Raw genomic sequence first — 14515 nt, 5'->3', positions numbered from 1 at the left:
TGGAAGAAAAGTAAAACAGATACACTGTCCATAACAGATTCACATTTGAACAGAACTATTGGTCTTCAGTTTTTGCCAAGAAAAATGTTTGTTATAGAACAAAGAATGACAGTTTGTAATTAATTTACTCCCTCTGTTGCTTGTGCAGATTCCATACTTCCAGTCCTTTCTTCCGCCTGTTTTCGTTCACTTTACAAGCGCCTACAAGCTACATTTCTCTCTGCATTCTAAACCAGTATTAATTTTTCTGCTTCAGGTGATTTGGTTAGCATCCATGTGTAAAATCTATGGGGGGGACTCTTGGCTTACAGAAGACCCTAGTAGCTCCTGCAGTCTCCTACTTGGTACTATGTTTGTCTATCCACATATTCTTGTACCCAGGCTACAACTTAAGCTATGATGTAGCTTGTTTGGTTACCACAGTTAAAAGCAATTGTGTTTTTTGAGTGTTTAACTTTAGATGTATACAAGTAGTAGTAGTTAATCTTAAGACTGACTAGTTCTGTGCTGTGGTTAAAGTCTTGAGTACACTGCATATGAACAGAGTTGAGATAGTAGCTCTATTTAGCTATAAGATTTGGTTTTGAAGGATGGGAGTGAGTGACCACTGCCGGCTTGCCCCTTCTGGGGACTTTGTGGCAGTTTAGGCTGCCACTTGATTGACACTTTTCAGGTGACACCAGTGCTTCATCTGATGAGGATGGCCTTCTCTTCTGTGGTGTACTTGCATCTGTGAAATGAGGTTTCCTCTGAGGGAGCAGTTGATGAGCTCTGGAAATAACTGATGGGGGAAGCTTTGTCTGGGGAGATGGTAAGCCGCATAGGACCAGCAAGCTAACCTGCTCCCTAACACTAAACTCCTGCCACTGGAGAAGTGGATGAGTCAGTAAGGTTTCCCAGTCTACCTAATCTGGGAATGTCCTGTTTCCATGGACCAAATTTTAAGATGGGGTGCCAGTGGCGGAGGTATTGGGCAAGGTCATGGGAAAGGAGCAAATAGCAACTTAATGAGTTGAGATGGTGTGCCATTTTATGCCTCTTGTAAAACATGGATGTCTGCTATTGCAGTCTGCCTGTCATATTTATTTACGTCTTATAAACCACAGGAACAGTTCAAGAAAAGGCCAACAAGTACTGTCCAGTGTCATGCCACCTTCCTTGAGTTTTTACTGTTCAAGGGAATAGTAATACTGTGTAGTGTTTAATGTTTAAAAAAATCTCCACATGCAACTATTTTTTCCAAGTAACTACATCCTTGAGATGCAACAGAACCAAAGTAGCCATGCTAAATGCATCCTTTTATACTTATGCAGCAAATACCATGACAATAATTAGTCTTATTTTAGTGTTAACTATTGTGATCCCGTATAACAGTTACTGGATTGGCGTTTTTAATTTTTTTTTTTTATTGAACAGGAGCTATGAAGATGCCTTAGACGATGCACCATCTGATCAGTATTACTGGGCTCCACTTGCTCGTCATGAAGCTGGCAGTATGGCGAGTCTTGATAGTCTGCGTAAAGCCCCACAAACAAATTGGCGCCAGCCTGAGCTGCCTGAAGTGATTGCTATGCTCAATTTCCGCTTAGATGCAGTGAAGTCCAATGCAGCTGCCTACCTACAACATCTTTGCTTTCGCAATGACAAGGTGAAGACAGATGTAAGACGACTGAAAGGAATTCCCACACTGGTTAGCTTGCTTGATCACCCTAAAAAAGAGGTCCATTACAGTGCCTGTGGTGCCCTAAAGAACATCTCATATGGACGTGATCCAGATAACAAGATAGCCATCAAGAACTCTGATGGTGTCCCTGCCCTTGTCAGGCTGTTGCGTAAAACCAGAGATATGGATGTGACTGAAGTAATAACAGGTAAGAAAAATTGAGGCTTAGTCATAGAGGCAGAGTGAACACGTTTTGGAAGATGCCAGGTATTAACTGGTCACATGATGTGCAACACTGCTTTCAAAAATTATAAAACCAACGTATCTCCTTGTAGAGTCTAGATGACTTGGTTCTGCTGGCCATTAAACACTAGTAGCTACCTTCCACACATACTGTTGTAGTTTTATCCAAAGCTGCAAGTGTGAGGTCAGGGTGTTCCTTTTAATTGTTCCTGATTTTGCAGAAGTTCTTAATTTTGCTTCTTTTTGTCCTGTCCTTAATAATTTTTTTCTTTCTTTAGTAAATTGCTGAGGATTGCAATCTATTAATAATGACCTACATTAGACTTTCATACTTGTTCAGAAGATGGATGTTGATGTGAAACCTACTCTAATAACTTTTAAGCAAATTGGAGTGATTAAAAATGATCCCTTATTTTGGACTTTGGTCCAGTCATAATTTTTGGCTTTGTCCCTGATTCTTCGTAAAAAGTTGATAACTGTGGGTAGGGATCCATTGGGTTATCCTAATGCCTATACTGTTTTAATCAGCTAAAGGCTGTCTGTCACTTCATTCCTCTGCTGGTAAGCAGAGAACATCAGCTCCCATTTTATGCAGTTGTATTTGTTAGCTATTAAAACAAACCAATTTAGTATTTTATCTAGGATTAATAAGGACTGATTCCATTAATGGTTGAGCGGCCTTTGGTGGGAATAGATGTTAGAATTGTAGAGTAGTTATTTCTAGCTGGTTAACTATCAGCCTTGCAAGTCAGTAATGGAATAATTTAAAACTAAACCCAAGTATGCAAAGAGATAAACCTGAGACAGACTTTGTTACTTTTTTTCAGAATGTGTAATGGGTGAAGCACATTTTCCCTGTACTTTGCAAGTTCCAAAGCTAAGTAAACAGTCTGTCATGAGTACAGGCTGAAGTTTTCTAAACTATGTACAGTATAAGCCTTTCATATTTGCTTAAAATAACACTGTATATCTTTGCTTGCAATATTAAGTGCCAACATACTGCAAAACCAAGTGCTATATTCACAATTAATGAACTACACAGTTCTGTTGTAATTTATAATAAACTGTTAAATTGCGTTGCATGATACTTGGTGTAGGATGACACCAGGATAAACTTTATCCCTAAATGTGAACAGAGACCTATTCACACATTACACCTCCTTATTTACCTTCTTCACTCACTTCTATCAATTTCTGTCCCCTGGTATTCTCCCTATATGTACTATAAGCCTGCTTTTCCCTCACTTCATATTGCAATTCCTGTTTATATTATACCAGCTTACATTTAACTTCTCTCTAAATTGGTTAAAATTTCTGTAAATATTAAATGGTATAACTTTTATCTATTAACAAATGTTTTCATAGTGTCTAATTTGGTACAATTAAACTGTAGTTTTTGTATTTTTAAAGATTGTAAAATTATTGTTAAAATGTTTTAATAGTTTGAAGCTTTTCTCCCAGGGTTTCTGCTGAAAATGAGCTCCTACCAAGTTGGACTTTACTGGTAATCAAATGGCAGTAAATACACAAATGACTGTATTGGTGCTCACACACTTTAAAAAGAGTAGTAAAATTGTCGGATGTGGCTTCTCTCTCATGGTATTTTGTAATGTTGCATTCCTTTGTCTTTCTGTAGTGTTTCGCAGTTAGACTTCATACAACTTTCCAGTACACGCAAAATGACTTCATATAAGTTCATAGGTTGATACAAGGCTATCATCCCAAGGGCCTAAGTAAGCCTAGCCAACAAGGTTCCCTGGGTTACACCACCCAAGAAAGTGATTTTCCTGTGCCCCTGTCAAGCAGAGCCACAGATGTGATCCCTGGGGTATATTTCCTATTTTCCATCCACTCATAAAGATTTTTCTTTGAGTGCTAATGAGGAACTTTGGTTGACGTAGATGGGTAGCTTGTTTTAGAGTATGGGAAGTCTCTGGGACAGGAATCTATCCCTCCAGTATGTCCTGTTTATTGTGGTGACAAGGTTGAGGTCCCTAGAGTGTGTAGCTTGGAGGGATTGGGATTTCTTTAGGTGTAGCATGTCCAACAGCTCTGGGTTTGACGTAGCTTTAGATGTTAGGTTGAGATCACCTTGGAATAGGCGATATGCTATGGAGTAAAGCAGGAGCTTTTTAAGACTGTCCATGTAGGGCATCTGTTTGAGACCAGTAATTCTCTTTGTGAGGTACTTCTGTGGCCTTTCTAGCTGCTGCAGATGTCTTTAGGTACATTCCAAAAGGGGCATTGTACTCTCTAATGGGTCTGAGTGTTGAGTAGAGGGGAGCAATGACCTGCTTTTTCCTGGATGAGAACCCTTTTTTGATGAGGTGTGCCATATAGAAGGATTTCTTCTCTACTGTGGCAATGTGATTATCAAACCCATGGTCTGTTATCACACATTCTGCGTTAAGTAGACTGCCGCCAATGTGGTAGTTCATGGGTACAGAGTTTTTACCAAAGGGGATGACTGCACTTTTTGGCATTGAGCTTGAGGCCATGACTGTGACACCAGGAATCTGTCAGTGAGGCCCTTCTGTAGGATGTCCACATCATTTGGGGACTCTGTTATTGCTCCTAGTTTGCAGTCATCTGCAAACTTAGTTAGCCAAAGGCCTTTTGTGTTAGCCTGTACTTCAGAGAAGTAGATACAAACAGGAGAGGTCCCAGGACTGAATCATGTGGTACTCGCTTGTCACTGGTTTGAAGTCAGATTTAGAGTCTGCAACTTTTACAATGTGGGTTCTGTCATTGAGCCAGTTGGCAACCCATCTTGTGACGTAGGGATTTATACATAGTTTAGTGAGTTTAGCTATAATTCCAGAATGGGGGATGGTATTGAAAGCCTTAGCGAGGTCAAGATAGGCTGTGTGAGCCACCTTACCCTTCTCTACGGCCTTGGTGACTGCCTCAAAGTCTATCAGGTTCAGGAGGCATGATCTGCCTTTAACAAACCTGAACTGGGTGAGGTCCAGAGTTTGGAGGTTACCATTGTCTTTGAGTTCCATGATACGTTCCATGGCCTTACAGACCAGGCTCGGGCTAATAGGGCAGTAGTTCCTGGGATCAGGGGTGGCTCCCCCTTTGGGAGTGGAATAACTGTTGCTGTGCACCATTCAGTGGTCACAAAGCCTGAAGAGAGGCTATGATTGAACACTGTGCGCTTATAACCTGCACATTTTTTTTTTTATTTAGCAGCATCTCTCTCTAGTAATGTGACCCTGCAAGAGTGTTATGCAGGACTTTGTGTGATGTTATGCCTGCATTGTCAAAAGCCTTTAACAATAGTGGGCCTTTGCATACAATGTGCCTTTTGTGATCATGTAAAGGCAGTTGACTCTGCATGCTTTGTCAGTGCAAGTCTCATTTTATTTATCCTCCATTGCCATGTACCTCTCCCCTTTTTAGATGCCTGCAAGTGTCAGCCATATTCCATTGTAATTTTCCCATTTTCTAGTAATCCAGTAAAAAGAAATAAAATAACAGAGCTAAGAAAATTGACTACAGTCCAGTGTAACGTTTCATCCAGTCCATCCATTCCAACTTGTGGGACATGAGCTGCTCATCATACCTGATCCAGGCTACAGCTTGTGCTCCTTCCAAAAAAAAAAAAAAAATTCCCTTATGCTTCCTTTGTTTGCTACCATTGGCAATGAAATTGATTTATTTTTTCAGCATATTTTATGGCTCTCTTAATATTCTTTCACAACTGACTTAGTCTTTTGCTTACCTTTTTTTGCACAGCCCATTTTAAAAAAAGTGAGCATTTCTTCAGCTCCACCACTGCATTTGACAGGAAGCATAATGTCTGTTAATATCCAACTATATAAATATTAGAACTAGAATAGTTGGAACCTTGAGATGTCCTATTTTGATGTTGCAGTATTCATAACAGTAGGGAGGTTGCTGCCTGCAGCGTCACCGTCCGGCCAGTATATTAGAGTCTGTTTCAGGAGGGTACATGTGATGTCCCTTACCAGGGCCATAAACCAATGTTGCATATAAAAGTGACGTCTGCATGTACCCTTATCATAATTTTTCTGCCGCAGTGAATGTCGGACTCCTGTTTGCCAGTTCCGTAAGCAGTTCGCGTTTCTTCAGATGACCAGTTACGATTCTGTTCAAGACCAAACTACCACTTCGACTGATACAGATAAGTACCCTGTTGGGTTTTTTCCTTGCTTTTGATTACAGTTTAGACTTGCATGTCAGCTAGAATGGGGAAATGTGCTTGTGGGAGACAAGTTCCTCACAAGGACACACACGAGAAGTGTGTACTTTGCTTAGGTGAGACCCACGACCATACGTCCTGCCCCATTTGCAAATTTTTCATCCCCAAACCTCTTCACAGCCACCTGGCAGCACTAAAATTGAATTTAGAAACTCAAAGGCTACATTGTTTAGTTCGGTATGGAAGGAGGATTAGGCCCGTCTGCTGAGCAAGAAGGCCAAGAAAATTAGTCCGGAATCCCAAGCTGCGCCTCAGGCGTCCAAGCTGGTTCTTAAGGTGCTTGAAAGCCCGGAATCCTCTCGGACGGCGGTTTCCAAACCAGGTCTGGAAACCATATATACGTCCACAGAGGTTAATCAGCCATCAGATCCTGATGCTGGAGGGGAACCATGACTCACTCCATTGGAAGGGCCTGCTCCTTCTCTTCTTACTAAACAGATGTCTAACTTGATGCTTTCTACACCGGCTACTCCTTTGAAGAGAAAAGAAAAAACTAAGCACCCTGAACCCCAACCAGTTCCTGGTTGGAAGTGTTCTCACAAAGATCCTTTAAGGCATTTCAGGACTTGCAGACACAATTACCCCCTGGTCTCTCATCTCAGCCACCCTTACAGGTATCTGAGGAAGATTACTCCTCTTCTGAGGAATCTTTTTCTTATGAAATCCAAATAGACCCCCCCCCCCCCCAAGGATTTCATCACCCCAGAGGAAGAGGATTCCATTTCTCCTGAGTCCCCAGGAGAATAATTTACCTTTGGGGACACTGCCTCCCTCATGAGGGAACATTTCTAAGCGGCAGACATCAGAGGTTTCTGACTCCAAGAAAAGGTACTTTGACCTTTTACAAGTGGAGCAACCATCTCCATCTGCTGTCCCCCCTTTATTACCTGTTTTCCAGGATGCTTTTTTGGCTGCTTATCAGTCTCCAGACTCGCAACCACCAGCCTCTAAACGTCCAGACCATTTTTATAAGGTCCCCCAGGACACCAATTTCCTCTTTAGAAACCCTCCAGCAGACACAGCTGTTGTAGCTGTTTCTGCTGACAAAACTTCAAGACAATTACTTTCTGCTGCCCTTTACCCAATGGATAAAGACAGCAAATTCATGAACAGACTAGGGAAGAAAGTGTGTACTTCCTGTACTCTGGCTATAAGAGCCATCAACTGTCAAACACATATGGCTAGGTATGTCCTAGATACCATATCCAAAACCTCTAACTTTCTGTCTGAGGTGCCAGAGTCTCCCATAAAAGCCCAAGTCAACACACTGCTTTCCACAGCATCCCAAGTGACTAGACACTCCATTAGGTGCAGTTATGATGCTGTGGAATCGTCGTCCAAATCGGCTGCTTCATGATTGGTTCTAAGGTGGTACTCCTGGATAAGGCTTCAACCTCTCCCCATGGATGTACAGACAAAATTACTTCACCGACCCTTGGACAATAAGGCCCTCTTTGTACAGGCTTCTGCTGAGCTCCTCAATCCCTTCAAGAAAAGTGAAAGGAACTACAAAATCTCAAACCTCTTCTGGTATCTCCTATTCCTAGATACCATAGGAACTACCCACAGAAGCCTTCTTTTGCTAGAAGGCAGTCCTTTCACACAGCTCCTCAATCTAAGGGACGTAGACAATCTAGAACAAATTCTAATCCCAGATTTCCCACCAGCTCCTCCACTACATCCTTTCGGAGTCCGTCTGACCAATCTAGACCCACCTCCCCTGTGACTCATCTCCTTTGGACCCAAACACACCCTTATTCCTTCGTCTCGCCCTCTTACTACCCCCCCGGTGGATAATCACATCAAAACAATTAGTCCTTTCCATCATTCAAAGAGGATAATTCATGAGTTGGTGGATGATTCCACCTTCCCAAGGTATTCCCCAACCACCAAAAAATCAAATCCACCTGTTTCCAACCATCATTCAACTCATAACTCTCAGGGTACCATAGAACAGGTACCAGCACCACAAAGAAACACAGGGTTTAACCCCAGGATATTTTTTGTACCACGGAAAGATGGCTCTTGGAGGCCATTCTTAGATTTAACTTTCCAAAACCTCTTCCTCAAAGTTCCCAGCTTCAAAATGATTACCCTTACACCTTCTCTTGCCACTCATACCCACACAAGCATTCATGGCAGCCCTGGATTTGAAGGATGCCTATCTCCACATTCCTATCCAAACTATAGGAAATACCTCCGCTTTGCTATAGGCTGTTGCCGTTTTCAATTCTCTGTCTTCCCCTTTGGTCTCTGTACTGCCCTTCGAGTGTTTACAAAGTGCCTAGCCCCCTTCATTGCTCACTGTAGGAATCTGGGGGTGGGGTATACAGATATACCCATACCTAGACCTGATCACCTTTCATCAAGACTACCAAATTCTACTTCACCTACAACAGGTGTCTTCCACCCAAACTCAACTAGGGTTCACCCTAAATCAAGAAAAATTTCCCCTGACTCCCCCTCTCAGGACTTGGTTTTCTTGGGGTGCAGGATCAGAACAGACAGTATGAAAGCCTTTATCCCAGACCAAAGGATCAAAGACCTTTGTCTATACTATACACATCCTCACCCGCTCCTTCTTGACAGCTCGGGAATTCCTGAGAATGTTAGGCCACATGGCATATCTGATACCCATGTTGCCTCTTGCAAGACTACACATACGCAAAATCCAGTGGGTCTTTAAAAAAAAAAACTATGGTGTCAACACTCCCAACCCGTGGACTCGCCCCTTCCTGTACTTTTGTGCCTAAAACAGGAAATCCAGTGGCGGGTGTCAGCACTACACCTCAACCTAGGAACCCACCTACAGGTTCCAGCCCCCTGACAGCAGGTTGCCACAGATGTCAGACCTAGGGTGGGCTTCAGTGCTCCTAACAAACCAGAAACAATTCTCAGTACAAGGCAAATTGTCCACTCTAAGACAAAAGGACCACATCAACATCCAGGAAATGAAGGCATTACTATTAGCTCTTCTAACCTTCAAATCTACTCTCCTGCCAGGAACCCTAAAAGTAATCCCAGACAATGACTGTTTTGTGGTACATCAAGCAAGGGGGGAGCAAGGTCCTACCCCCCTATGCAGCCTGGCCATCCAGATTTGGAACTTACACTGCTACCAGGTGGACCTGGGGAGAAGATGCTATTTCCTCTCAACAGAGAATGTTATGACAGACAAACTCGGCAGAATCTCTGCCCCTTCTCACAAATGGATGCTTCAGAGAGAGGTTTTCCTGGACCTGATACACAGGTGAGGTATTCCACAAGTACATCTCTTTGCCTCCCCCCAGAACAAACAGATGCCCAGCTTCTGCAAAAGGGATCCACAAGCTTTGAAAGTGGACGCATTCTTTTTCGTGGGAGAGAATGTTCCTGTATGCCTTCCCTCCTTTCACACTAATTCAGAAAGTCCTTCTGAAAATTCATTAGAACAAACCCAAAATCCTACTGGTGACCCCGTTTTGGCCAAAACAGCATTGGTTTCCCCTCCACTTACTAGCCAAGGGCAATCACCACAGGTTACCCCACCGACTAGACCTGCTCACACAGGACAGGGGATCCCTACTCCACTCACAGGTGAACAACCTGAAACTTACCATATGGGTGATAGTGCTAATCCCTTACAGACCTATATTCAGAGGATGTACTCCATGTTTTTCAGGAGGCCAGAAAACCTAGAACCAGGAGAAACTGTGCATCAAAGTGGCGCAGGTTCTCCAGTGGTGTCAAAGGAAAAAACAGGACCCTTTTTATTACTCCTTTACCAATGGTCCTATGCTATTTGTGTGAGCTACTCCACACAGGACTAACTTACTCTTCAAAGTCCACCTGTCTGCCATTTCTGCTTGTCTGACCGTATCACCTCCTCTGGCATCCAGACTGGACGTCAAGCTTTTTCTGAAAGGAGTCCTTCATATCAGACATCCAGGATACCTATTCCCCCTCCTTGGGCTCTCAATTTCTTATTCGAAAAACAGTTTACCTCCTTTTGAACCAGCTCACTCACTTTCCCTGAAAACAGTTCTGCTAGTGGCCCTTACCTCCACCGGGAGGGTCTCCGATACAAGCCCTTATGGCCACCTCTCCTTATCTTGTTTTCCGCAAGGACAGAGTTGCTCTTAGGACCAGCCCTTCCTTCATGCCCAAGGTAGTTAATGAACTTTCATTAAATCAAACTATTAACCTACCAGTTTTCTACCCTCATCCACAAAACCCCTCAGCGAGGACTCTTCATTCCTTGGATGTGCACAAGCAACTCTGGTACTACTTAGAGAAAACCAAATCTATTAGAAAATCTGAAGAATTATTCATCTCCTTCCATCCCAGAGCCCTAGGGAGGGCAGTCTCCAAACGGACCATTACCTCATGGATCTCTAAATCCATTACCTTGTGCTACTCCCATCATGGAAAATCCTTGCAGGGTCATGTTAAACCTCACTCTACCAGGGCAGCTGCCTCCTCAACTGCCTTTTTCAAAGGTATTGACTTCACCTCCATTTTAGAAGCAGCCACTTGGACCTCGGTCCACACCTTCACCAAGCACTACAAGCGGAACATGGCCTCCAGAGCAGGTTTTGCCAGGTCAATTGTCCAAGGCCTAGTTAACTCTGGAAACCACTCCTCCACCCAGGTTCATACGTAAAACTCTGGTACTCTCCCTACTGTCATGAATATTGCAACAGGGAAGAGGACATCCTAAGGTTATGGTCAGTTCTTACACAAGTATGCTTTCTCTGCCTTTTTTGGCCATTTTCAATTGTAACTGATTGTATGTTGAAGCTTTTTTCTCTGCCGAAGAGAGGTTCAAGTGCAGCCAGTGTGACCACAGAACCCTGCTCCAGGACTCCCACCGTCTCCAGGGACCAAGCCATCTTGATGGTGTCAGTTTGCCAGGTCTTTGGGCCACGAACCTTAGTGGATCTTAAACTAATGTTAAAGGGACTCCTCCCTCCTGACTTGCAGGCTGCTGCTTCTGAGAAGTATGTATATAAAAAAAAATATGGAGACCATTACTCTAAATACTCAAAGTAGAGGCAGTCTCCAGTATATCTGCTTCAAGATGCGACTTCCAGCAATTGGTACTTCAGCCTCCTCATCAGGTATCCCTGGTGCAGAGCATAACTGAGAACTCAAAGAACCTGCATAGGTTGTCTGAATCGTCTGGGAATTCAGACTAGCTCTGTCCAGATACTCCTAGAAAAATGTGCAAAAGGAGACCTATGAACTCCATTAAAAAAAAAGTCATTAACTTCTGGCACCAGTTTGGATGACTGAGGGTCCTTCCAGTCTCCCCTCCAGATGTTACCTTTGCCAGAATACTTGAATTAATTCTCCAGTGGGGATTTTGGCCCACTTCCACCCCCCACCCCCCGATGAGATGTTATTTGAGGTTAATCATTTTTCACCCTGTACCTCTTGGGTAGTCCCCACTGCTGACAGTTTAATAGATTTGGCCATCTGGAGGGTATGGCAGGAACTGGATTCTGCTGAGGCTATCCTTGGAGGCCAGGTAAAATACTGTCCCCTTAAAGATAGGCAGCAGTGTTTCACCAGATTGTAGTAGCAGCAGCCACCACCAAAAGACAACTGTCAGATGATGCATTTTGTTGTCCATCTGCTTAACAAGGAGCCCAGAGCTTTGCACGAAATGAGGAAGTGAACCTGTGCCACATGTACATTTTGCTTTGCGAGCATTGAGCTATGCCACACAGATGAATTGCTTCCAAAGTGGTTTAGCAGAACAGGCTTTAGATTCTTTGCAAAATTTACCCATGGCTGAGCCTAGAAAGTTGGTTAAGACTCGCTTGAGTACAGCGTTGAGCATTACCAATCTCTTCATATGGCTGTTGTGTAATGAGGCTGGAGCAATCATAGTGGCAGGGTCAGGCATTACACTGAGTCGTCATGCTTGGCTCCATTTTTTTTTATGTAGATACTTTCAGAGCATTGTGGTGAAAAGCTTACCTGTTGTGTGTGCAAGAAGGTGAGATATTTGCCATAGGTGTCAGATTCTGGACTCCTCAAAGATCCTTCAACAGGAATCCGAAGGGGTCCAAGTCCATATGGTTTTGCAAACCTCAACAACCCTTTGGTGACTCCTGTGGTGGGGATGCATCCTTCAGTAGATGCTGAGCAAGAGGTGTAGACGGAGTCACAAAACCAGGGTTTCTTGGGGTCCTTTTTCAGGCAAACGCTCCCAATGTAAAGCTAACTCGACTTGAGCTGCTTCAGATGGCACATTTGTTCATTTTTCTGCATGGATAGCCATCCAAAAGTATAACTGGATGAGGTATCCTATCGAGAGACTGATGCTGTTTTCCCACACTTCTCCAGTCAGTCACAGCTATGCAAAGATGTTGCACCCCACTGGAAAAAGATTGTCATGCTGTTGGAAAAGAGCCATCGAAGAGGGTCTAACAGACGAGACAGGGTCAAGGATCTATTTAAGATGCTTTTTAGTTAAAACAAGGATCTTGGGTCAGTTGTAGATATCAGTGGCCTAAATTTGTGAATCAGACCCCAATTCAGAATGATCATGGTGCAAGCAATTTTGCCCTGTCTGAAAGCAAATTATTCTGTGTGTTAAGTGGATCTGCGTCAAAATTGCCAAAGCATCCCGGACGTCTTTCATTTCAGAGTCCTGGCCTTTGTTCTTGCCACTGTCCCCAGGTGATGGTCACACCCCGTTTGCGGTACAGTGTTTCCATACTGAAGACAATTGGCTCCTTGCTGCTACAACCAAGGAGCATCTCATAACAGCCAGCGATTACTTACTACAGCTCTGTACACACAACAAATCACATCTTCAATCTGCTCAGCCTGTTTCCTTCATGGATACTATCTAGGCACAAATTGCATTGTTTGTCTTACAACAGGATTTGGTCTCTCAGAACCATAACTGTTTCCTGTTAAGTCATACCAACTTCACTGGTCCTCAAAGTTCTTGGATTGATGGCTAAAACTGTTGTGGTTATTCTTGCTCACACACAGGTTCATATGTGTATAGTAGGCTAATGATCCCTGTGGCCTTTATAAAGCCTAACCATGCAGTCCACGTGCATCTTAAAATTATTGTGCCTTGGAGGTTATTTTAAGAGATGTATGTTAAAGTAAAAATGAATGGCTGCCTCTCTCCATCAGAGACATGGGTGTCAGACTTGGGTGAATTTTCGATTTCCCATCCTCTGGTCCAGTAGCACTTGAATAGGGTTAGTGAAGGGCTCTGCTTCACATGGATGAGAAGTCTGTTCTAGGCAATGGAGATTTTGAGGTACTTACCTGTCAGTACAACATGTCCTATTTAAATTGCAAGAAAAGTTTAAATTCTCAGATCTAGTAGTGGTTTATTTTGCTGATATGCAAAAGGTCCATCAGTGTGAGATACAAAGATGCCTTGTATGCCAGGCATAAATCATGCCTCAGCAGTCTGTTGGAAACAGAGTATAAAGAAAGGGCTTTGAGGGGATCTGCGTAGGACATTGTATTTACATCCGGTATTCTTTTTGTGTGGAACTTCTATGGGCATTCTGGTTGCATGTGCCTGATCAGGAGAAGGAACATACTCCATGATTGGTCTGAGGGCTGAGTACAGTGGCATGACCTCCCTGAGCCTAGATGTAATGCCCGTATAAGCTGTGGCACAATTATTTTCTTACTGCCTTAGATGCACATTGGTTGAAAGCCTGGTTACAGTCAGTCCCCAAATCACAGAGTACTCTGCCTACTTTTAGGGCTGTTTCATCAGTGAGGCAGTTTCCCTGGGAGGCCAGCTTCTCAAAAGGTACTGTCCTACATTTCTTAGTACTGCTTCATGAAAGATATTTTTACTTCATTACCAATGTTTTTCTCGCTGCTGCTGTGGCCTGTGACTATATGGTCAGATTACCATTGTTTACAGGGTACAGCAGCCGCAGAAGTAGGTTCCTAGCAAAGCCGGTCAGGGGCCTGAACAAGGAGTTCAGTTAGTGTTTTGTAAAAGTATGAACAAAGAAACCAAGTAAGCTGCCTCTAAGAAGGGTCCAGAGTCCATCCCTTTTCAGTATGCAATCAAGAAAGATGAGACTGTAGTAGAATAGGTTCATAGGTTAGTACTAGGCTAACTGCCCTTGGGAGCCATTTTTTAAGCCTAGCCAATTATCCCTTGAGACTCAAACCCTGCACCTTGTGTTTGTAAGGCAAGCACCTTGACCATTAGTGCTTTTTCTGTCTGGACTTTTCACCATGGTAGGAATAATGGAAAAAAAAATAAGCGGCACAACCAACACATTGTCTTATTTGACATGGGATGTCTTTTGTCCCATCATAAGAAGTACACAGCTGTTTATCTTTCACTAAGTGCTGACACTGTGTCAGTTGTGCAGGCATGAACACAGTAGAGAGAA

The 14515-nt window shown here is 43.3% G+C and overlaps 1 protein-coding gene across 1 annotated transcript in view; it reads left to right on the top strand.

Moving 5' to 3' along the window:
* CTNND1 (catenin delta 1) overlaps positions 1-14515 on the top strand; it is a gene marked incomplete in the record, with an annotated part of 1335518 nt that overhangs the window by 842898 nt on the left and 478105 nt on the right. The window contains 1 exon segment of the mRNA XM_044076626.1: positions 1417-1871. Within this exon segment, the coding sequence (XP_043932561.1) occupies positions 1417-1871 (455 nt within the window).

The sequence above is a fragment of the Protopterus annectens genome, chromosome 1.part1 (genome assembly GCF_019279795.1).
Source record: "Protopterus annectens isolate FY-2018-M chromosome 1.part1, PAN1.0, whole genome shotgun sequence".
NCBI lineage: Eukaryota > Metazoa > Chordata > Ceratodontiformes > Protopteridae > Protopterus > Protopterus annectens.
The sequence above is the reverse complement of the archived record's forward strand: the minus strand, read 5'-3'. Positions and strand labels throughout refer to the sequence as shown.